Consider the following 23017-nt stretch of genomic DNA (forward strand, 5'->3'; position numbering starts at 1 on the left):
AGGAGGTTGGATATGTAACTCCCTTTGTTTCCAGTCACTTAGTTAATTGGTGGAAAGGCCTGAAGAAGAACACAGGTTATTTGATCCCATGGCCTAATGATGGACTTTATTTATTCTTTTTTGACTCCACTGCTTCTACTTTTAGAGTTTGATTTCCTGACGCTGACGTCAGTGAAAATGTTAGTGACGTGAAGGGGGAGCAAAATATCAGGCTGCTCGCAGCGAGCTGTGACAAAGCAATGCCATGATCCTAGCAAGAGAACAACACAGGATGACTGATGTGTTGCATAAAGAACTGCTTTTCCACGGCAGCTTTAATTTTGTTGTCAGCTTGTCCTGAAACCGATCTGCGTAGCTCAGTCAAGAGCAATTACATGGTGTGCTCACCCGGTGAAGGCTCTGGTGCCCTCCAGCGTGGTATGTGAAGCTGCGCCAAGTCCTTAGGTGGGAGCAACAGGAGCGTGGCCATGTGGAACACCTGGGAAGTGATGGCTCAGAGCTTGTTTGCCCAAGTGAGAAGCCTCGCTAGTGTTTTGGTTGAAAATGGGATTGCTGGAAGAGTTTGTGATGCCCGCAGTTCCGGAAGAGAGCCAGTGTTGGGGTGGACCTGCTCCAGTATTTGCATACACAGATGGAGCAGCTGCGCTCCCTGCTCTTGCTGTGCTTCTGTTGTCTTTCTTCTGGGTCTTACTCTTTTGGGCCCTGTTCTGGGGCTGGAGGGGCCATGGATGTCTCAGATTTCTGAGTATTGCTCTGTTTCTGGCAAATAAAAGTGCCTTAGGATTCCTCCCAATAACAATCTCAAACTCATACGTTATTCCAAACATTTTGATTAGTTCCTGTGAAGCTGACACCCTGATGTTTCTTTGATTCATCACTTACTTCCTACCTCAGATGTTGCTTAATCGACTAACGCCCTTTTATTTTTCCTCACTAGCTGTCAAGAAGAAGCACAATTTTACAAGTGTCCATGAGGCAGTGAGGGCTGGTGATGTAGAACAGCTCGAGTCAATGATAAAAAATGGAGCCGGTATAAACGAGGTGGATTTAGTCCACAAGTTCACACCGTTGCACTGTGCTGCACACTCTGGAAGTCTGGAGGTAAAATGTTACGTCAATGTTCCGACACAAAGTTTTTGTAAGTTAATGTTTTCCTTCTCAGAGAGAGGCTGGATACAAAATTGCTATCTTTGATCAAGCTAGATCAAGAATCTCTCCCTGTTTTTCTAATTAACTATATTCACCAAGACCAGAAGGGCAGGATTTTAGGTTTTGATTTTGCCTTTCTGAAGCCCTAGGCAGTTTATATACTCAGCATTGCCAGATTTTACAACATGGGTGATTTGCTTACTCTGAACAAAGTGTGCCCTGTGGTCTTCCTTTCAGACTCATGACTTTTTGTCAATATTAGGTTTTCCCCTTCACTTGGGACAGCTAGAAAGTCCTGCAGGACGCATAAAATATTTTGAAGGTGACTGAAACAGGCAAGAATTGGCGTGAAAACGTGTCCATTCTGTTTACCAATGTCTTGTCCCTTGCCTCATACATTTTATTTTAATAAATGAAAATGTTGAATATTGATGGGGAAATCAGCAGGTGCTTATGTGACTGTTTTGAACTTCCAGAAAGAGTGAACTGCTGATTCACATTCTTGTTGCAGCCTTCTTGTACAATAGTTATTGCAATCTAACCCTGAAAGTAACAAAGCTGTGAATAACTGAAGAAAAATTTTTATCCCAAAGGAAACAATGTAGAATTCTTGCTAAACTCATGAAATAATAAGGGCAGTGCTGTTTCTGTCAAGAAAATGCTGATCATCATGTTGTCAGCCCTAAAACCAGATTGCTTAGCCCCCCCTTCTCTGCCTCAATAATTTCTGCCATTTTTCATTTTACTGTCCTACTTTGCAATCAATGTATTAGACTTCATTGAATTATCTGTCATCTAATTGCCACTAAGCTCCTTGGTGGAAACAGTGGAGGAACCAGAACTATGAAATGGCCTAAAAGAAGACAATAAATCATATTAATATATAATAAAAAGTTTTAACTGCTCCTTTAGCTGTTTTTGGATAGTCCATAAAGCTTACCATTGCAAGCAGTAGTATCTGCTGGAAAAAGGTGAATAAACAAAACTAAACTGTGGAAGGATGAGAATAGAGATAAGATTGCATACATGTAATGAGCCTAATAAATTAAATGAGGCTTTAAATTTGGTTCATGGTATTTTTCCTTCCAGCAGTTTTAGTTGGAATTCAAGTGAGCATATTTGCATTGTTTTTTCCCAAGGCTTTTACCTCAAGCCACATGAATACTGTCACAGATTATGTTTTAAATCTGGAAGAGTAAAAACAAGAAGCCCTACTGTAAAATGAGTGCTGGGGTCTCAATTAGCAGGTTATTTGCAGGTTTTATACCTTTGGGTGAAACCTGAAAAATACAACTTACTGTAACTTCCTATTGCTCCAGAATCTGGCTAAGGCATGCTGTGAGGTGTCAGATTTCCATAATGAAGTATTCTGCTACAGTTCTGAAATGTAACATTGAATGATAAGTTGTAGTTAAAATGTATTCTTAGGTACATGATAAGAAAAGTTAAATAAAAAACTTTGGTTTTGCTTGAGCAGTGCCTTCACTGGTTGCTCTGGCATGGAGCTGATGTAACATGTGTGACTGTCAGAGGCTGGACCGCAGCTCACCTCGCGGCTATCCGAGGTCAGGATGCTTGCATGCAGGTACGTATAAACATTTGCTCTGAAGTGAAACTGAGTAGAACAGCCCTTCAGTTTGGACAAATTCATTATGAAGATCAGCTGAGAGAGCTCTTGATGGAGCTGTGAGATCTCATCTTATCTGGAATTGAGTCCCTTTTGTTAAAACCAGTGCATTCATTTCCACTGTCTGTGCAAACAGATTTATTCTGTCAAGCATGAATGCCTTGAAGTCAGCCCAGAGTTGTCCTGCTGATCGCCTCAATCCATCCCACTAGGCAGGGTTTGCTTTCTCAGCTTGTGAACTGAACTTCTGTTTTGCGTTTCTTTTAGGCTTTGTTAATAAACGGAGCGAACACAGAAGCTGAGGATGATCGCGGGTGCACGCCGTTGCACTTGGCTGCAGCCCATGGGCAGTCCTACACCTTGCAAACCATACTGCGAAGTGGAGCGGTGAGTCTTACCTGCAGCTCGCAGAATCAGTCATAGAATCATTAAGGCTGGAAAAGCCCTCTAAGGTCAAGTCCAGCCGTTGACCCAACACCACCATGACCACTAAACCATGTCCCAAAGTGCCACATCTACACATTTTTTGAACACCTTCAGGGGTGGTGAATCCACCACTTCCCTGGGCAGTCCATTCCAATGCTTCCTCACTCTTTCAGTAAATAATTTTTTCCTGATATCCAATCTAGTTCCCTAGCGCAGAGCCAAAGTCTTGTATCTTTTTCCAAACAAAACTCTCGCTAGCTTAAACTGAGGTTTAGAACTGTAGATTAATTACTGTTGGTAAATTTATTTTTAGGGTAAATTTCTGGGTTTTGTTTGTGTTTTTTTTTTTTAAATTGTAAGATACATTAAGGAAATGATCCAAAAATCTATAGGGAATCAATAATGTAAGTAAATCGCGCTCCATTGAGGATGTCATTAAATTAAGAACAGCTGCTCTCGTGATTGTGATTTTTTGTAAGTCTACAAATCTCCTATAGTAAACTTAAAAAAAAATAAATCCAGGTGCATATTTAAGGAATAGTGACCAATGCAGTGAGAGGAATATGTTTAAAAATGCCTCCTTTGTTTGTGTATCATTTGAATAAAAACAAGAACCTGTGAAAAGTACCTATTTTGGAATGGGAACTGCTTACAAGGCATGATCTTTGAAAACCCTTATTTGATTTGATTTAAATAATCAAACACAATGAACTGCTGATTCCTATTTATAAAATTTGTCTGGTGTCTAATATTGATAAATGAATGAATTAACCTGCTGCTTTCATTTTAGAACGTCAATGTTTCAGACAGGAATGACTGGAAGCCTGTTCATTTTGCTGCTTTTCATGGTCGCTTGGGGTGTTTGCAGCTTCTCGTCAGATGGGGAGCGTGTGTAGATGACGTGGAGAACAATGGAAACCTTCCAGGTATATCAGGATAAAACATCTGGGTTTTAATCTTCGGTTTACAGTTGTTGTGTCATGTGATAAGTGTAGCAAACCATAAGTAATGCACACCAGCAACATTTGCTATTTGGTTCCATGGATAATTACTCCATTTTTATAATGACGAGGGATTTAGAAAATCAGAATTATTTATCTGTTGGTGACAATGTCCTGTTCACCTGCTGCTGCTGGCAAGGCTCAGGGCTTGTGGATGCTGGAACTGGGAACGGGCTGAGCCTGGCTGAGAGCGCTGTGGAGGGGAACAGCGTGTCCCACACGTGTGCACCACGGCACTGCCTCTATAGGCTCTCTAAGTTGAATGGTATTGCTCAAAAAACATATAGATGTGCCACTTCTGGATGTAGTTTAGTGGTCATGGTAGTATTGGGTCGATGGCTGGACTTCATCTTAGAGGTCTTTCCCAACCTGTATGAGTCTGTGGTTCTGTGATTCCATGTCCTGTTTTCTCACTGCATCCTTTCCCTTTTAGCATTTTCCTTCTTACGGTTTGTCACATCAGTTGTTCCATATTTTTTTTCCTTGTGTGTAACTTACATAGAGTTATCTTTTTAAAACCCTTCTTAAACCCCTCTCTTATACACCGCTTCCCTAGTAAAGGGATATCTATGGTCTGTTTTGCAAACCTGGGGCTTTTTAAAGGACATGAGCCTCTTGCATCCCAGCAGGACGTCTGGTTTATTAGAAGTGAGGGCACACTGGTGGCAGTGTAGAAGGCAGCTTTATTCCAATATGGGAACATGTTATCCCTGATAACACACTTTAAGGAGAGATGACGAATGCCCGGACAGTTCTGCTTAAATGCTCTGGTATATACTGGTTAGTAGAAGATGGGGGTTTTTGTTATTTTGATATCTACAGAAGCTCAGCCTCCAGCTTTTGTTCTGTTTCATTTGATCATATTATCATCCAAAGGAAAGAAAACTGATTGGAACATTTCTAGTAAAAGATGAACAGAAGCAGTGAGCTGTACACACTGGCTTTTCCTCAGCTTGTAAAACAGCGAAGTGAAATGAAATCGTGTTTACATACTTCAGCTTCAAGATTAGCTGGAAAGTACTATAATTCTTCCTAAGAGAATACTGAAAGAAATTTACTGAGGTTGCAATACACCTCAGACTTAAAAATTGGCTGCACCTTTTGCACGTGTGGCTTATAGCAAAGGCTTTAATTACCTATAGCATGCTGTGGTATATGGAAGAGCTGTGCCTCATTCACTGTACAGAGTGGGCTGAGTGTATTAATTCAACATTTTGTTTTCTCTCTGTATTTGATTTTTGGCTATATCCATGTATCTTCTATTGCTCACTAGTTATACCTATTATAAGTATAATATTAATCTAAACCTAGTGCAGCTGAATTTTTCACAGGCACTGTTTTTTTCACTTACGACTTTGAGAAGAATGAATGATGTTCGCCTGACTTTACAAAAGGCAAGGTGAAACACAGAGAAGTTGGGATACCAACACCAACTACCCACTGCCTAGTTGTGATGCCCGAGACAGGGTTTTTCCAATGTTCTTGGCGCTAAACTGCATATTTTGTGTTAACATCACAGTACCCTTTGGATTTAGTCTGAACTCTGTATGCTCCACGTGCCTGGGGACAGTTTTACGCTGGGCACTACCTACTAAGAAATAGGTTAAAAACCACCCATGAAAAGGTCCTTTATGTGTCTCCCACAGCATCCCACTGAAACTGCAGAAAGACCGTGACGGAATACAGCTCCTCAGTCTATTTTCCCCTTGCTATATTTGCAAAAAACATTGAGCATTTCCAACTGCTTTCTGCACAGGACAGACATGTGATTAAACAAAACAACAAACCTCAGGTTTCATCTCGGAAGGTGAAGTTCTATCCCTGATATTCTAGGTGTCTCAAAGTGGATGTGTAAGGGTTGAGTCAGTTTTTCACCAGCTGACTAGTAATCAGTACTTATCTTTAACAAGGTATCTCAATGAATGAAATTGAGACAATGGGAAAAACTGTCCTGATTTCAGTGAAGCACAGTTTGTTGTTTTATATTTTAGCAATCATCTGTACCTAGGTATGGTCATCTTGCTGTAAAACCGAATATCCATCCCCTTTCAGTGTAATTTCACTCTGAAGAGGTGTGGATGGTTTGCAATAGAGAACTTGCATGTGCCAGAAATCAAGTGACATCTTTTTTTTGGGGGTGGGGTGGGGGTGGGGTGGGGTGTCCTGGATACATTGTTTATGTATTATCCTTTTGCCTGAGGAACACCAGCCAGCTTTTATAGAGATTTTTTCTGGAGTGATAACACATAATGAGCATCTTTTTGACAACTTCTTCCCACTACAGAATACAACTCATTTACAAATAATAAGTGTGTGGGTTTTTTACCTCTTTGTTACAGGCTCAGTACTCAAGTAATATTAAATAACTAAAATTAAGCATAGCCTAAGGAACTGGGGAGGAAATACTTGACTTGCATGGGGAAGCAGTCAGTGCCATGGTGAGGTGGAGCAGCTCCTGCATGCAGCAACTGGTTACAGCAGTTGAAGGAAAAAAAGTATAATAGAAGTACCGTGACTAGAAGCCTGTGTCATGGGATGTACCTTCGAATACTTTACCCATAAAGAGAATGTCCCTGTCCTCATTTTATAGGTGAAGTATCTCCCTATAAAAGGGTGTGATGCAACTTGTCTGTGATGGCACAGCAGAGCTGGGACTAAAGCAGAAATGGCCTTAACTCCTAATTAAGGACACTGCTTACTGACCTTCTGTAATGAGTATTCCTAGGCCTGCGAAGTCAGACAGCTGCTGAGGCGTGGGATTTGTGTTTGTGGGGAAGGTGACACCCCAGCAGTGCGCTCTAGTGGTCTTTTGGCAGCGGTGTGTTGTCTTCCGCTGTCAGCTCTGCCAGGGAAACTGTTTTTTTTTTTTCCAGATTCTATCCTTGACAGCTTTCTTCTTCCTCCTTTACATAGAGCTGAACTCCATCCTGGATAGGAGCTGAGCATCACCTATTTGACTGAGGCTGCTCCTACTTGGTGTGCGGTGTTGGATGGTTCAAGTGCTGGTGGACGAGCTGAATGGAGGAGTGAGGACACGGCTTTCCTGGGGGGTAGCAGTGTTCTGCTCTAAACTGCTTTGTTTCACTTTGTGCTGTAGCTCACCTGGCGGCACTGGAAGGACACCTGCATTGCTTTAAGTTCTTGGTCAGTAAAATGGCCACTGTCATGCACGCGCTGAAAGCCAGGAATGACCAAGGAGAGACTCCAAGAGACTTGGCGAAACGATTCTATAAAGATAATATCCTGCAATATATTGAATGTGTGGAAAAAGAGGAGGTGCCTCCAGAGACACAGGAAGGTGAGTATGGATCAAGATACTGTTAAAATAGGCATTGTAATTCTACAGAAGTGCTTGATACTGAAAAATTCCAAGAGCAGGAGCATACAATTTAAATTACTGATATGAGGAAGAGCTCTTCTCAATGCTCACTCCACTTACTTATAGCTAAAGACAGGTATACTCAATGCGATTTTATACATGTCTTAGGTTTACTCAGGATCGAAATAAAACTTGTCAGTGTTCTTTGTAGACTCCAGCAGAGATCTAGAAAACTGTACCATTTTCATGAGTTTGCAGATCAGCCTGCTCTGAATCCCTTACTTGTATTGAATAGCAACTTAGCCTGGAAACATCCCGCTGAAATTAAGGGTATTTGCTAACCAGCAGTACTGCTGCATCCAGAACAGCCGAAGGATGCAAGTGTGGCGAGGACTGTAATGAGAACCTTCAGTGGAGGAGGGATATGAGAACTGCACCTTCACCTCTCTGCTCTTTCCAGGCACTTACTGGCCTTATCTGCTAGTCTCTTTTCATTATACATGTATGTCAGTACTCTCTATCTATAAAAAATAACTAGAAGCATCTTCTATATGGGTAGTTTTTAAGCAAGGAGAAGTAAGTTACTTTATATGTTTGGTTAGACTGGAACTTGCAATAGGCCAACGACTCCAGTCACCACCAGTAGTGCAACATCAGCCGTAAAACAAAGATATACTTGTTATTTCAGGTTTATGAAATGAATCTCTTAACTATGTAAGGTGCCTGTAGCCATAACCAAGGCATGTTTTGTCAAGTCCATGATGAACAGTGCTACTGTTAAAATGCAGCTGCATTAACCTTGCTGACTACAGCTCTGAAGTGTCCTTGCGTAAGTTGCTATGCGAGAGGCAAGCCGTGACAGACAGATATGTGCATCTTTAAGTGGAATTACTGGCATCTGTTTGGAAATGTGCATTTTGTTTTCAGTTTTAGCTTTCCCAGCTCATGGTGCTGCTTTCAAAGGGGACTTCTTAGTGCTTAGAAGATTATTGATAAGTGGAGTAATCAATATTAACGAGCGGGATGATAAGGGATCCACTCTCATGCACCAAGGTCAGTAATTATGATCTGTGTTTCAGCTTGTTACTGTTTGTTCCAGACTTGTTTACTTAGTTTTTCAAGTGGCTGCTCATCAGATAAATTTCATGAAAAACAGCATCTCATTTCCTTAGGGCTCGAAAGGGTAACCCTGAAAAACATTATTTGCTGATGTATGTGTGCGTAGGTGTCACTTTAAAACCAAAATAACCAAGCTGAAGTCAGGCAAGAAGAGTTTATATTAAAGAGAAAACAACATCTGAACTGAAAATTATTTTTTTTTATATCAGGTGAGATGTGACTTCTAGAAACACTGGCTAGCTAGCTAAAAGAACGGTCTGTATTGTGGCCTGGGCCTTTAATTACTGAACATATCAGTGCTGCAGAGAAGTGTTGCAACAACCAAACCCAAGTCATTTGGTGGGATGCTATGAAGGAAGGTAAACTTCTGGCACCTAACACCTTACTATGCAGTGCAGTGCTGGCATGAGAGAAAAATGTTCCTCTTGTCTTTGGGGGTTTCTTAGTAATGGCTGAAAGAAGAAATAGAGGAAAGAAATAGGCAGGTATTTTTGTAATATGCCTTAAACGCTTTCCCCACATTTCTTTTTCACTAGATATGAATGGTGGAATTTTAAAAAACATAATTGAAGTTATTCTTAAAAGAATGATATGTAGTGATTTAAAAAATGTTTTCTACATTCTTTCCCACCCTCCTTTCTTGGAGTGGAGCTAATCTACAATTTCATCCCCAGTCTTTACCTGCAGTGTTGATGTTACGGGGAAACACTATGGCTGATATTGTAATTTCATTTCCTTATCTCAGTAAGAAAACAAGTAACAGCAAACATCCTAAGGGGGAGCTGTCAAGAAATGGATTTATTCTTCTTGAAGAAAACCAGCTTACAGCTTTCAGCTAGACATGCCAAATACCAGCTTCCATATGGGAGTCTTCGTTCCTGGCACCACATGGTGTGAGCAGTAGCTGTGCCGGATTGTATCACCAGGCAAAGCTGTTGGCTCAGGGTGCAGCTGAGAAGCGTTGCCTTGAGTATCTGCCCCAAGAAACTATCCAGCGCAGAGCCCTGGCTTCTCTCCTCTGTGAGACAGCACCACACCCCACAGATTGGGGCATACAGCTGTGTCTGGTACATGAGAACTCAAAGCCAGAGAGAGGTGACAGTGCTTTGCTGCAAACCTGTGACCTGGAGGCTTTATTGCAAGAGAGTGGGAGGCAGCAGTTGTTTGTGTGTCTCATGCTCAGCGCATGAGACTGGGCAAATTTAGTTTAACTTGTGTCCAGAAAGATTTGCCAATAAATTTCTGGAATTGGAAGGAGTCACAAAACCATGTTGCAACATCTTTCCCAAAACTGGAGGTCCCTGTGTGACCTGAGCATCTTGACATATAGGCTTCTCCTGAAATAGTGTCACCCCTGTAGTGTCTTAGTGAACCCAACCTCTGGCATGTCAAAGAATGACACGAGGAGGACGCTTTAGGTTTGAAATATTTCAGCTGTCTGTTGTCTGTATCTGACTTGTGTGCACTTTCCTTCCCTCAGCTGCTGCACAGGGGCACATCCATTGCTTGCAGTGGTTGATTGAAATGGGAGCTGACTGTGACATTACAAATGATGCTGGAGAGACTCCAAAGGATGTAGCCAAGAGGTAGCAGTACATGTCCTGCAGCTCTGTCATGTATTTACTTGCTATTTATATATTAATATCATGTCAGCTTTGTTGGAATTAATCCTGGTTTTCAGTGATGGAGCAAGAACAGATCAGGCCTATGAATTCCAGCTCTGAGTGATAAACAAAGCCCTATTTTAACTATAAAAGGTTTTAATTTTTGCTTAATTTAATTTAATCTTTTTTTGAGCAAGGTCAGGCATAAAATATGAAAACTAGCTAATCTGTGAAAGTTCTAAGCCAGTATGCTCACACTTTGCTGTACAAAATAAATGAGAAGTAGCAAAGGCCAGATGATTTTTGCATTAATAAAAATAATGCAGTTTCTGAGGAGATTCAGTTAAGAAATCCTGCAAAGGAAAAGACACCTTTTGTCCTAAGATTCCACTGAGGCAGAGCTCATGCCATCAGAATCCTACAGAATGCAGATTAGCTGCTCACAGTTGGTGTAGCAGTGCTTCCTCTAAACCTGAAACCCCTTCCCATAAATGGGAACGTGAAGGGTTTCAGAAAGTTTCATGCATTTTTCCAGAGGATGGGGATATTTCAGTGTAGGTTAACTGTTCTCTGTGCAGATTTGCTCACCCGGCAGCTGTGGAACTTTTGACGCAAAGAACCGGAGACAGTAACTCTAGTGATGAAGAACTAGATGCAAACAACATGAAGTTTTTTGAAAGACATGGCGTAGAGGGGAGTACAGATAGCAAAGAAGATTTAATCCTGGATAAAGCAGAGAAAAGGAATGCACGCAGTAAGCACTGTCTTTCCATCATTCCTTTTTTGAAAAAGTTGCGGTCTCAGGACACTATAGTCCTAGTTGCACAGTTTCTACCAACTGCTCTGACTTCGTTGTTGTAAGATGAGACCGTTGAGGAGACATCTGTACTGCTGAGTGCTCAGACAAATTGTGGAAGGTGGGAGGCATAGCACAGAGCAATCAGAACATAATAGTTACACTGTTTTAATCTGTGTTGGTTTTTGAGATCTGTTTGCTGTGTGGGTGTCAGGTGTAGCTCAGTATTTGCTGAGCAGTGTGATTTCTGCTCTGTGTCTTCTCCAAACGTTTTACATACTCTTACAGTAAGGGCCTATTGCAAGATTCAAGAACTTCAGCAACTTCTAGAAATTGCCTACAGCAACTACCGACAGCTGGGAGGAATAACTGAAGAGGAGAAGAAGATGAAAAAAGAAGGAAGGGAAGCTGAGAAGTAAGGTTAATTTGCCCTGCTCATGTTTAACTCTTTATGGCCTCTTTTAAGGCCTGTTTTAAAGCCTTCTTAGGGCTGAAAACGCTAATTTAATACTGAGGTTTCTTTGACAAGTCTGTCTTTTCTATTCACCAACTTTAGCCAGGCAATTTGACCGTTTCTAAACTTCTACCACTAGGGTCAGCCCCACAGCACAAGTGTTTGATGCACAAGTCATCCCCACAGCACGAGTCTTCTTGCACTTTATGTGCAAGATCATCTGTTTGGCCTTCAGGTGCTCCTGCAGCATGTGTGCAGTAGGGCTGGTAAGTCCTGGCTGTTTGTCTGCACTGAGGATGCCAAATACATGTATGCACTTCAGGAAATCTGACAAAGGTGTTAGTCTTAGCACGGCTTGGATGGAAGTGCATATGCAGCAGAAATTATTCAGTGATGTTTCTCTGTCAAGGGCAATGTATTTCTATGCTCAAGAAAGCATTAGCTCATATCCAGACCACAGATAAAAGAAATCTCAGCAAACCTGCCCTTGCACGTGAAGCACTTTGCATAACGTCTGTCTGATTCGCAGCGTCTCTGCTGTCAGATGATTTGATGGATAGACTGCCCAGGTTTCACAGGAAACTTGTCTATCAAAGATTTAGAGCTTAAACAATAATGCAGCATCCAAGCTGTCTCTGCCTCTACCTGTCAAGGATTTGGTAGCCGCTGTTCTCGGTTTCTCTAGATAACCACGTGCATTACGTGTTTGGGCCACTCCCAACCATTGTCTTTATTTGGTCACTGAGAGGAAGCTGTATCCAGAGGGCTTCAAAAGACATCAGAAAGACAATCAAAAAGACAGCAGACTCACTAGTCTGTGTAAATCTGGAGCAGGTAATGTGTCACAGACTGGAATTAAGTAGTTCATTTTATAACTGTGTATTAGCCAAGAAACTGTGGTCAGGATTATTTTTGGCTCCAGATCACCCCTTGACTCAGCCCAGACTGAAAGTCCATCTTCCCTTGACTCGCTGTGTCTGCAGTGTAGGTTTCTGCATCTGAGTTAGTTACCTTGAGCTCCTTTTTAGACTTCTTGTAGACACGTAGACATTTTCAGGGCCTACACTAGACATGTACTCCAGGATGAGATTTGTCAGTTCTAGAAGTGTGGCCAGCTCAGATCTTGATGCCTACGTTGGAAGGGCAGAGCAATTTGTTCGCAATGATGGAAAAGTCACTGTTGACTAATGACAGAAATTAGAGTTAATTTTGGATAGAGCAGCTACTCAGAAGCTATCAGTGCCTATTAGAGGGCTCTGATAAGGCTCTTTAAGGGATTTTGCTTTCTCTGGCATGTGTGGTTAACCTGGAAAAATTGTGAAGATCTCTGAATGGTCTCTCTCACCGGTGGGGGCCAGAAGGCATCCCTAGCTCTAAACTTGCCTTTTTACCTACCTGCCCTTCTCAGAGTACCTACCTGTGGGTAAACCCCAAGATGCTCCTATCATACACCAGAAAACCTCTTTAGTTAAAAATATTTAACACCACGGTTTTGCTAGATGAAAAGCAGGAGTTGCCACTTGGGAAAGCTACTGTGGCAGAGTTTGAAGATTCCTGCTTTAATCCAAGCTTTCTGGTTGTACGAGGCCTGCTGTGACCTGTGCTTTGACCAGGCTGCGCTGCATGGGGGAAGTTGCCACCGTGTGTGTGCCACAGGGTTTTGGAACCGTGTCTCACTGATCTGAAGTGTGCAAGAAGCCGGCCTGTCCCCCTGAGCACAGAGTTCCTTGCAGGAGCACGAGCTCATTCTCACAGCGTCTGTAAGGTTGACACAGCCCTGGTCGCTTTGCGCTGTGTGAGTGAGGAACATTTCAGCCCAGGAAACGCGGCAGCTCTTGCTGAGAACTTTCCTGCATTATCGTTTGAATCCACAGGGCAGGCATCTCCCTTTCCCTTGTGCCAATTTTCCATCTTAGTGGCCGTGCTAATTCATCCTGGGATAGAGGAGAGCCAGCGCAGCTCCAGATGACTCGGTTGCTGACGTCAATTGCTGTTACAAGAATTTCTGTGAATTATGTCTCAGCTAACCAGTAGCAGGAATCTCAGTGAATTTAGGAGCTGTTGTGGGTGTGACCGATGAGATCTCGGGCAATTCTTTCATCAGCCAGTGCTTCAGTTTCCCTTTAGTGTGGTGCATTTGAGTATTCCTCATCTGTGGCTAAGCCAATCAATAAGAAGGATGTAGAGGTACCAGATGTAAACGAAAAAGCTGCCCCTGACCCCACCAGAATCCCACTTTTATGCTTTTTCTCTGTTTCGTACTAACCTTTCTGCTCCTTGGGTGCTTCTACCTCTTCAGCAGCCGCAGACCTGGGTTACGCCCACCCAGCACCCCGGCGTCTGGCTCAGTGTGCGGGAAGACGTCTCCATCTCGCGGTCAGATTGCGCTGAGCACAGCTGACAACGAAGAAGAAAAAAAACCCATCTTTTTAGAGCAGTTACAAAGGGTCTTGAGCCAAGCGCACGCTGTCGCTCACCCCAGCACGGCTGCAGTGAGGAGTACGGCGCTGCTTTCTGCTGTGACTAACCTTAGCAAAGGCACAGCACCCAGGCCAGGGCAGGTTTGGACGTGCTTCCCGCTCTGTTCATCTCCTTTGCTTTTGGCAGGGCTGCGAGGGAGCTGCAGGCCCAGCTGGAATACGAGCGGGTCAGGCGGGAGAAGCTGGAGAGCCAGCTGGACGGCTGCCGCGCCGAGATAAGCCGCCTTAGGAAGATCCTGGAGCAAACCGGCACCCCCCCTCCTCTCCCCTCGGTGAGTGCAAAACGATCTCCCCCAAGGAGTGGGACAGAGGCTGCTGCCTGTGGTTTGGGTAGGTTTGTTCTGCCTGAGATTGCCAGGCACCAGATTAAATGTGCCACCAACTTTTAGCTTGGGATGCTGAGGGGACCAGCAGCCTTTGTCATGTCCTGAGAGAGTCTCTGCTGTGGAAGGGTGTCAGTTACTGTCCCCTGGCAGAGGAGCGCCGATATTATTAACAAACAGGAACGCACCCGTCCCTGGGTCCTGCTCGCGTGGTGACTGACGGTTCATCTCGGCTGGTAGCTGGTGTCTGAGATTGGACCAGTGCTTCAGGAGGGGTGGTGGCACCACCTAAAGAGTTACCTGGTCGGCCGGACAGTGGGTATTGTGGGTTTGTAGGACTCTCTAATCCACAAGGACACAAAGGCTTTTATCCTCTGCATTTCTCTACTTTATTACAGATTGCCACTAATACCAAAATCACCACTAGCACTTGCTACCTATGGTTGATAAAGTGAATGTAAATATATATAAATGAAGCTTTTACAAAATGCTATTAGCAATCGATAGTATCATATCACTCAATAGCATGGTAGCAATTAGTGGTAAAGCAACAATCAATAGTATAGCAATAGCCAAGGAGTTGTACACTACTACAGGCTGCTTAGACTTAGCATTCGTGAAGCAAACTTACCAATGCTGTAAGAGCTGATGTATTTACAACTGATTACCTACAACCCAAGGGCCTTCAAATCCTGCCCTGCTGTGACTGTCACCCCACGCCGTGGGACTACACTGTCCTCAGCTTCCATTCAAACACAATATTCTGCAGTTATTCAAAGCCATATTTTTATACCTTGTCTTAGGAGGTTACAGGTTTACCCGATTGCTGTTTAACAGCTGCAGTGTCCTTTGCTTCAGGAAGTCGAGACCATCTCAAAGCCTTGCAAAGTGAAAAAGAAAATAAAGAAGCCGCCAGCCTGCAGCCCTGGAGGAGTGTTTGTGAGACTGCGCTGAGGCATGAGCCTTCGAGGGGCAGGCAGACTGAGCAGGTAAATCTTCTAGGCAATGGGAAGTGTTTGCACAGCCTGGCTCCACAGAGGAGCTGTGGTTCTCTGCATTTCATGGAATTTTTTTTTTAGTTCTCTAAAGCAGTTGAGAGAGCTGGGGTTGTTCAGCCTGGAGAAAAGGAGATTGACGGGAGATCTTACTGATCTCTACAGCTATTTGAAAGGAGGCTGTAGTAAGGCGGGAATTGGTCTCTTCTCCCAAGTAACACGTGATAGGAAAAGAGGAAGTGGCTGCAAGTTGCCAGGGAACGCTTGAGATTGGACATTAGGAAAAATTTCTCTGTGGAAGGGGTTGTCAAGCACTGGAACAGGTCCAGGAAAGTAGTGGAGCCACTGTCTTGAGGCAGCTGCATGTGCCCTGACAGAGGGCTGCCAAAGACACAAGAAGGGCAGCCCTTAAAGCCTGATGGCTTTGCTTCAGGTGCTCACCTCACCTGTGCCCTGCCCCCCTGTCAGTCAGAACTGCCCACAGACCAGACTCCACTGGGGTGTAAAGGGGGCCCTGCTGGAGTCGGTCCTCCTGGGAGCAGCAGGTCTGCAATGGGGCACTCTCCCCTTGGACTGGGACACCACCCAGGGAAACTTTCCGGGAGCCAGCTCTCATCCCTCCCTTGGTGAGGCCCAGTGCCTGGACATATCCTTGAGTGAGCCCTTGCCCACTGTGGGTGCACAGTGCCCTTTTTCTGGGAACCTCTGAGAGAGAGATTTTCCCTTCTGCGAGCAAGCATGCACACACTTTGGGTCCTTTCTAAAAAGGAACACTTGTCAATTGTGTATTATTACTTTCCCGACTGCTGCAAACGTTCAATATACTTTGGCCTGTCAGACTGCTGTGTAGTTTTCTGGTTGGAATTAATCTTCAATTTTCAATAGCTGCCCTGTCTGTTTTGTGGGCACCTCCATGATACCATCCCTGGAGCTATTTAAGCCACCTGCAGATGTGGTGCTTAGTGACATGGTTTATGGTGGACCTGGCACAACTATGTTAACAGTTGGACTCAATCTTAAGGGTCTTTTCTAACCAAAATGATTCCATGAGTCAGAGCAGCTCAGAAATGGTTATAACTCACAAGAAGATGGACTTGTACACACAACCGTTAGAACAGATACAAGCAGCTGCCAGCACCCACGGCTGTTTGACAAACACACAAACAGAAAAAGCAGCCTCAGCGCCCACCATAGCAGCACTGTGCCTGCTGTAAGAGCCACGTTTTTACAGTCTGGTAATCTGTGTTCAAGTCTCTCATGTATTCAGATAGCAAATATAAGAAATTTATTTTATTAAACAAGGATGATAAATAATTTAATGCACAGAATACAGGAACTGGCAGGATACCAGCAAGTTCAACTGTAAACAGGATAAAACTACAATAAAAAAAATTGCCACTGATCAGTACTACATACTCTTCAGCCCATAAAGAGTCTACTCTTACTTAAAAGTATAATCCAGAAAGATGTTTTCATTTTTTTTTAATTAAAAAAATCAAACCAAGCGTACACATTTGTACTCAACAAGATGTGACTGCTTCAGTTTTTGGAAGGCATCTGCCTGCTCCGTCCCACCTCTGCAGCAAGAGTTGAGAAGTCCTTGCAGAAGGTGGAAGGGTCATTGCCAGGAGTCAGGAGCGTCAGGGTGTCCCACGGGATTACAGACCAGTCGGGAGGAGGATGACCACCACCACGCACCACTGAGATGCTGAGTACTTCCATGTTACAAGCCCGGAAAACACGTGAGGGTTTACTGGAAATACTGCACACTACTTGAAGGGAGGCATTAAGAGCACTTATCTGCCCCAGGGCTTTACACAGCTGCTGAGGGTGGAGGCATTTCCCCTTGGAAAGACAGAAGTTCTCCCATTCTGTTGACCTCTGGGGTTATGGAAATTGCAAGATATACTAAAAAAAATAAATCTATGGAGACATTTTAGCTCTACATGAGATTTTAAATTCATGTAAACTATATTTTTCCAGAAAAACAAAGATTCGTTACTAAAGCCCTTGGAGTGTGTGTTTGTCCATAAATAAATAAAAAAAAAAACCCACCAACAAAGGGCCAGCCTTCAATCTGTCAGAAAAGAGAGGAAAAAACTGAAGGCAAAAATCCAGATTTGATATTTAAGATTAACTTACTTAAACTCTGGGAACAGTATTCCCATTTCAAGGGCATATCAAATGTTTAGTATTTTTATTTCCAGAGGAGCTGAGAGTGAAAATGTTCCACTAAGATGTTCCAAAAAGAAAAAAATTAATTCTAAAACACATTAGGCTACACTTTGTGATTTAGCATTAGAAGTCTTTTGAAATAAGTACAGTATTCAGTAGGGGATAATGAAATGCTACTATTTGCCTACTTCACCTCCAAATTATTTCCATATCTAGTGTTACATATTCTGAAAAGATTTTTAGTGCACAGTAAGAACATCAAAACAAAGAAGGTACCAAGGTTATCTACAGCGCAAACATGATCGCTGAGCTGATGCTGCCTGGGTGGTCTTTTCTCCGTCTGTACTTGATGCAGTCATTCCATGTAGATCTACTTCCAGAACCTGTAAAATCCCAGCGCGATTGCTAAGCAAGTGAACACGGAAGCTGTTAAAGAGAAAGGAAATAATTAGCCGAATGCTAAATTGTATCACCTTCTACATGCAGGAAATTAATTGCAAAACAGGTGGAGGAATGACAACTCTAGAGCAGAGCCTCCTAAACTTCCCAAATTGCTACAGGAGTGACAGAATAATTTAGAAGACAACAACTGGTGTAACACCCTGCGTGGCAGCACCGCCCGGGCGCTGAGGTGGAAGGTCAAACTGTGCAGCCTGAGGGGCGGCGCTTCCAGGGACACAGCTGAAGAACCACACTGGGTACCACAGAGCGCAACAGGCTACAGAAACTTGTCACAATTGTCACCCATCTATTGGAAACTGTATTGCAGGAGAGACGGCTGTACTGGCTCTTGCATTAGCCATAATCAAAATGATTTCATGCTGAACAAAATGATAATGAGCTAAAAATACACATATCTGGCACAACACAAGGCAGCACGTCTGAAGCCTGAGTTGCCTTGCAGAGCTGTCTCAATTAGCGTTAGAATTATGTTCCCCTTTGAACTTGTTCTTGCTTCCAAATACAATGCATTACTCTCTTTTTATCCAACTCCAATGCAATTAAAATTTCACTGCTTTTATATATATATAGAGAGAGAGAGAGAGAGGGAGAGACAGAGACCGAGAGAGACAGAGAGAGAGACAGAGAAGAAAATCTCAAATCAGACTGAAATTTATTCTGCCTGGCAGGGGAAGGTACCAGTACTGCTGCCCTGAAACTGTGTCTGCGGAGGGCTGTGTGGGAGGCAGAACTGGTCACTCTCAAGACTACTCCTGAGTATCAGCAGACTTCAGAGTAATTTAAATAAGCCCAGGAAAACTGTTGGAGCAACTCTGCCACATAAACAGCTGCCCTGCAGCAAGCAGAGGTACTGTCAGCCTAGAAAAGGTATTTAGGCTTCTTTCCTACTCTTAAAAAAAAAGTAAAATTAAAAGATCATGCCTGCATGCCTCCCAATCCTAGTTCTAGGCACGATCCTAGTCCAACTGGAGCAGTGTTTGTGTGTTCCCACCTCTTCTGTGTTCTCTCATGTTTCTTTCAATTGAGGACTAACTTTTTGAATTCGCTTTGCATATATTCTTGAATAAAATTTTATACATCCAAAAGAGAATTACTGATACTCACCTCCTTGCCTGTTACATACCTGCTAAATAACGTATTGTATCAAGTTTATTTGATTCCATGAGTGTTTTTAAGGAAGCTATTTCAGTGTCAATTTTATTACTGATTTCTGAGATAACACTGTTGGTACTTGAATCCTGAAAGATTAAAAGACAGTGTTTATTTGGCAGTGATCTCTAGCCCTTTCATTTTTGAAAAGCCAAACAAGAATACCAGCAACAAGAGGAGCAAATTTTCAACCTACGACTCAAGTGAAATACATAACTGGTAAGAGACCTTAGAAGACACAGATAAATACAATCCAGGAAGAATATTAAAGAGCCAAAAAAAGAGAAAACTCAGATCACAGGGTTTTGTCCCTGATATGCCAATCCTTCCTAAAGGAGGCATCCTACAGCACAGACATAGTATCCCTAAAATTTTGCAAAACAAAGGTTTAAGCATTGCCAAGCCATATCCAGAAAATGATACAGGCAATAAGACTCATACAACAGACATGAGTGATATGGCCCAGCCTTGTGCTTTACCATAGTGAAAAAAGAAATCTCCTAACTGAAGTTTGGGGTTTGCGTAACCTGCAACGTGTACCTGCATCCTGCTCAGTATAAAATCAGCTTTGCTCAATACTTACTTTTTTATGAAACTCTGTAGTTGCTTCCATCAGTTTCCTCTCCTGGTCTGTAAACTGCAGATAAAAGATAAACTGGAATTGTAGTAATGGAAAAGACGACACAGAACCGCTAAGGGTATCTTCCCAGGCCTGCTTACCATATCCGTCACTCTGCTCCTTTCCAGGTTTATGTCTAGCTTGCTGTCAGCTCGGATTTTACCGGTTTCATTCTTTAAAGTAAATAAAAATCATGAAAATAACTGTTCTCTCCAGTTGCAGTGCGTAGGTACTTGCTGTTTACTTACCATTAGCTGCTGTTTAACTTGATCTAATTCAATTTTCATTTTCTAAGTGCAGAGGAGACAAAAACCAAAACAATTTTAAAAATTCAGAAAACTGCTGACCAAGTTAATCAGTCGTCCAAGTGTTACCACCCCACACAGGCAATCTTCCATCATTTTTACCCCAAGGGGAAAATGTGTTCTTGATTAAGTATCCTAACCGATGTGTTCAGTACACAATACATACATAATCTGCTGGGAATTTTGCTCAAAATTTTGATTATTTTGCAACAATTTATAACGTTGTTTTCTGAGACTAAAGACAGTGGAAAAATAGTGAAATGCTATCATGCAAATGCAAAACGTGTTTCAATCATCATTTTAAGTAAATTTTTGCAAAGAAATGTCTGACTATTCTCCCAGCACTGTATGATTAATGATGGTAAGACTGTACCAGAATCACCCTTAAATAAAATCACAGATGATTTTAAGATGTGTAGATTTTTTTCTCTTTATAGCAGAACTGATCATGTCTTATCATGTGATATATATATTTTTATGTGATCACAGAAGTTGTGATCTACAAACACTTCAACTCTGATAAAGTCTCCAGAATTATTTTTACACTGATATTTCATTCCACAAAAATTTACAATGGGTATAAATCAACAAATTGTTACAATTTAAATGCTTAATTAAAAATATGCATTAATACCTCATTCTCTGCTCTCAAGTTTGCAAATTCGCTTTTCTCCAGGATGACCATATCTTTTCGAATGGAGTCCAAATGTGCCATGATTTGCTGCAAAGTTATTTCCTTAGAAACAATAAAACACGTACTTAAGTTGCACACTTTCCAGCAAGAAACAGAAAGCAAAGATTTTCAGGCCTGAAATTATGAAAGTAACCACTGCAAAGCACAAAAATGGAGACAGACTCTCCAACGAAAAAGTGGCAAACACAGAATTTTAGAGCTGCAACTTGTCTGAAGGACTCAAGGCTTTATTTTGTGCTTTTCCTGTTGCTTTAATACACTAACTGAATTTAAGCAAAAAATACCCGGAGGTGTTAGTCCAGGTGACTATGAAATGAAATAGATCCAAAAGTACAGGTTAGTCCTTCTTTCTCTTCCATTTTCAATGAACTTTCAGCAGCCTATGAAGCATTGTTGGTTTGAATCCAATTCTTAAGTAAGCATCTCATTTCTTGCCCACGATGTCATCCAAAGCCAAAGAGTTAATGCTACATGTGGTCACACTGTCCTCAGCATGAGAATTCTGAGGGACACGAGTAAAAGACTGCTAAGAAGCACTGGAAAAAGCCTTCCTGGTGTCTGGACTAACAAGTTCAGAATTCAACTGCTATTTTTAAACCACAGAGTAAAAGAGTAAGAAAATAAAAGAAGAAACTGCATATTGTAGCATCTCAAAAGCCATACTCCTTTAGTTAGCAGAAGGAAGTTACCAGAGATGACATATCTGTGTGGGATCCCGCTTCTGAAGCTGAGAGCCGCCAAAATGAAGAGCTCTCGTTCAGACTACAAGCAAACACTCTCAGATCCTACACTGAATTAAATCTGTTAAACTAGGCCCCGAGCCAACTTTGCAGAAGTCTCACAACTTCATTGAACACAACAAAGTTTTTACAATTCCTGGAAGAACTTCCATTGCATAAGCATCAAGGAGCTAATTGGTCTCATCCCATCTTAAAACACTCAGTATCACCACTAACTATGCTGTAAAGCCCAGTGTTTCTGCCTAACACAATTAATGTGATTTATATTTGGGATACCGACTTTCTTTACACGTTGTAAGATTTCCAAAAGGAAAGGTTTCCATTTTGATAAAAAAACAGACCTAAGTTCTTGTCTTCTTCTAAGGTAACTTTTAATAAGAATAAAAGCCAGTAAGATAAAAACCTGTTGGAAGTAAGGCTTAGCAGTTTAAATACAATAGCAACGAATGCTTAATTGTATTAACTCATTTAAGAAGAGCGGCACATAATTTCACCAATTTCACCTTGCACAGCCTTCCCAAGTAATTAGTAAAACCATTACTGTGCATCAGAGCTTTATTATTCTGGCCCAGACGTCTAGCCTGCAATAAAACTGAGGTTCTTATTTTATCAATTTGTTAAAACGAAACTTGTCACCACCTCTGTTACCAGCAGAAGCAGCAGCTACGCAACTTAACTAATTCTCTGCCTCCAGATATGTCCACCAACATGGACCTGAATATGTAAGTGAAGGAGAATCTTGATGCTTTGCTTGAGTGAAGTGCGCAGCTGACCAGCACAAACAGCGACATTTATACCAACAACTCAATCATACAATCAGTATGGTTGGAAAAGACCTTCAAGATCATCACATGCAACCACTATCTGACTCTAAATCTAACAATAATTCAGACCCCACCTGCTGTCCCCAAGGGAACGTGACACACCACCACAGGTTACATCTCTCTCTTCTTCCTAAACCAAGGTGGCTCTGTCCACCTGGCCTGGCAGCAGCAGTTCCTGCCCTTACACTTGCACAGAAATTGTGCCCAAGTCAGGGAGCTGAGAGCTGGCACAGGGCAAAATCAAGCCGAGGCACGACAGAAGCTGTTGGCACCTGGGACAAGCCCACAGTGGTGTCTGTGCCCACGCCCTATCCATGTTTAGTTTTAGAGACTAAAAAGCAGAAGTAAAATAATGAAATAGTTTCAACAGCAGTTTTTAGTTTACGAATAGGAAAACAAGGCAAATACAATGTAACTCAGAACAGAGTTTATACCCTCAGTAAAAATACTTGACAGTTTTCAGTATTTTAAATGGTTTTGTTTTCTCTCTTTGCCCCCAACCGTTGTAAAGCACAGTTAAAAGTCTGGTTTCACCAGAGCTTCTCAGTAGCACATGAAGCAATCACAGAATCGCAGAATCTCTGCTTTACACTTACATATTACGCTCTGCTCACTTGAGACCCCACTCGTAGGACTGCGTTCACCTCTGGGGCCGCCAGCTAAGAAGGATATGGACCTACTGAAGTGAGTCCAGAGGAGGACCATAAAGGCGATCAGGGGTTGAAGGACCTCTCCTGTGAGGACAGGCTAAGAGAG

At 42.4% G+C, this 23017-nt stretch overlaps 2 protein-coding genes across 2 annotated transcripts; one reads left to right on the forward strand and one right to left on the reverse strand.

Moving 5' to 3' along the window:
- Nucleotides 1-937: 937 nt before the first annotated feature.
- Nucleotides 938-15252, forward strand: ANKRD42 (ankyrin repeat domain 42; the record flags this gene model as incomplete). Its single annotated transcript, XM_009870603.1, has 11 exons — nucleotides 938-1101; nucleotides 2627-2734; nucleotides 3044-3163; nucleotides 3993-4128; nucleotides 7301-7501; nucleotides 8450-8575; nucleotides 10122-10227; nucleotides 10824-10999; nucleotides 11330-11456; nucleotides 14103-14247; nucleotides 15157-15252. Coding segments are annotated over 11 exons (1505 nt in total), but the record flags the coding sequence as incomplete, so codon positions are not given.
- A 2324-nt stretch (nucleotides 15253-17576) lies between these two features.
- CCDC90B (coiled-coil domain containing 90B) lies at nucleotides 17577-20736 on the reverse strand. Its single transcript, XM_009870602.1, has 6 exons — nucleotides 20638-20736; nucleotides 19947-19988; nucleotides 19800-19871; nucleotides 19663-19716; nucleotides 19054-19168; nucleotides 17577-17894 (listed from the first exon to the last, which is right to left on the reverse strand). Exons 1-6 carry the CDS (start codon nucleotides 20716-20718, stop codon nucleotides 17839-17841), a joined length of 420 nt encoding a protein of 139 aa, XP_009868904.1. The 5' UTR covers nucleotides 20719-20736; the 3' UTR covers nucleotides 17577-17838.
- Between the last annotated feature and the right edge of the window lie 2281 nt (nucleotides 20737-23017).

Source organism: Apaloderma vittatum, unplaced genomic scaffold (genome assembly GCF_000703405.1).
Source record: "Apaloderma vittatum isolate BGI_N311 unplaced genomic scaffold, ASM70340v1 scaffold32045, whole genome shotgun sequence".
Classification (NCBI taxonomy): Eukaryota; Metazoa; Chordata; class Aves; order Trogoniformes; family Trogonidae; genus Apaloderma; species Apaloderma vittatum.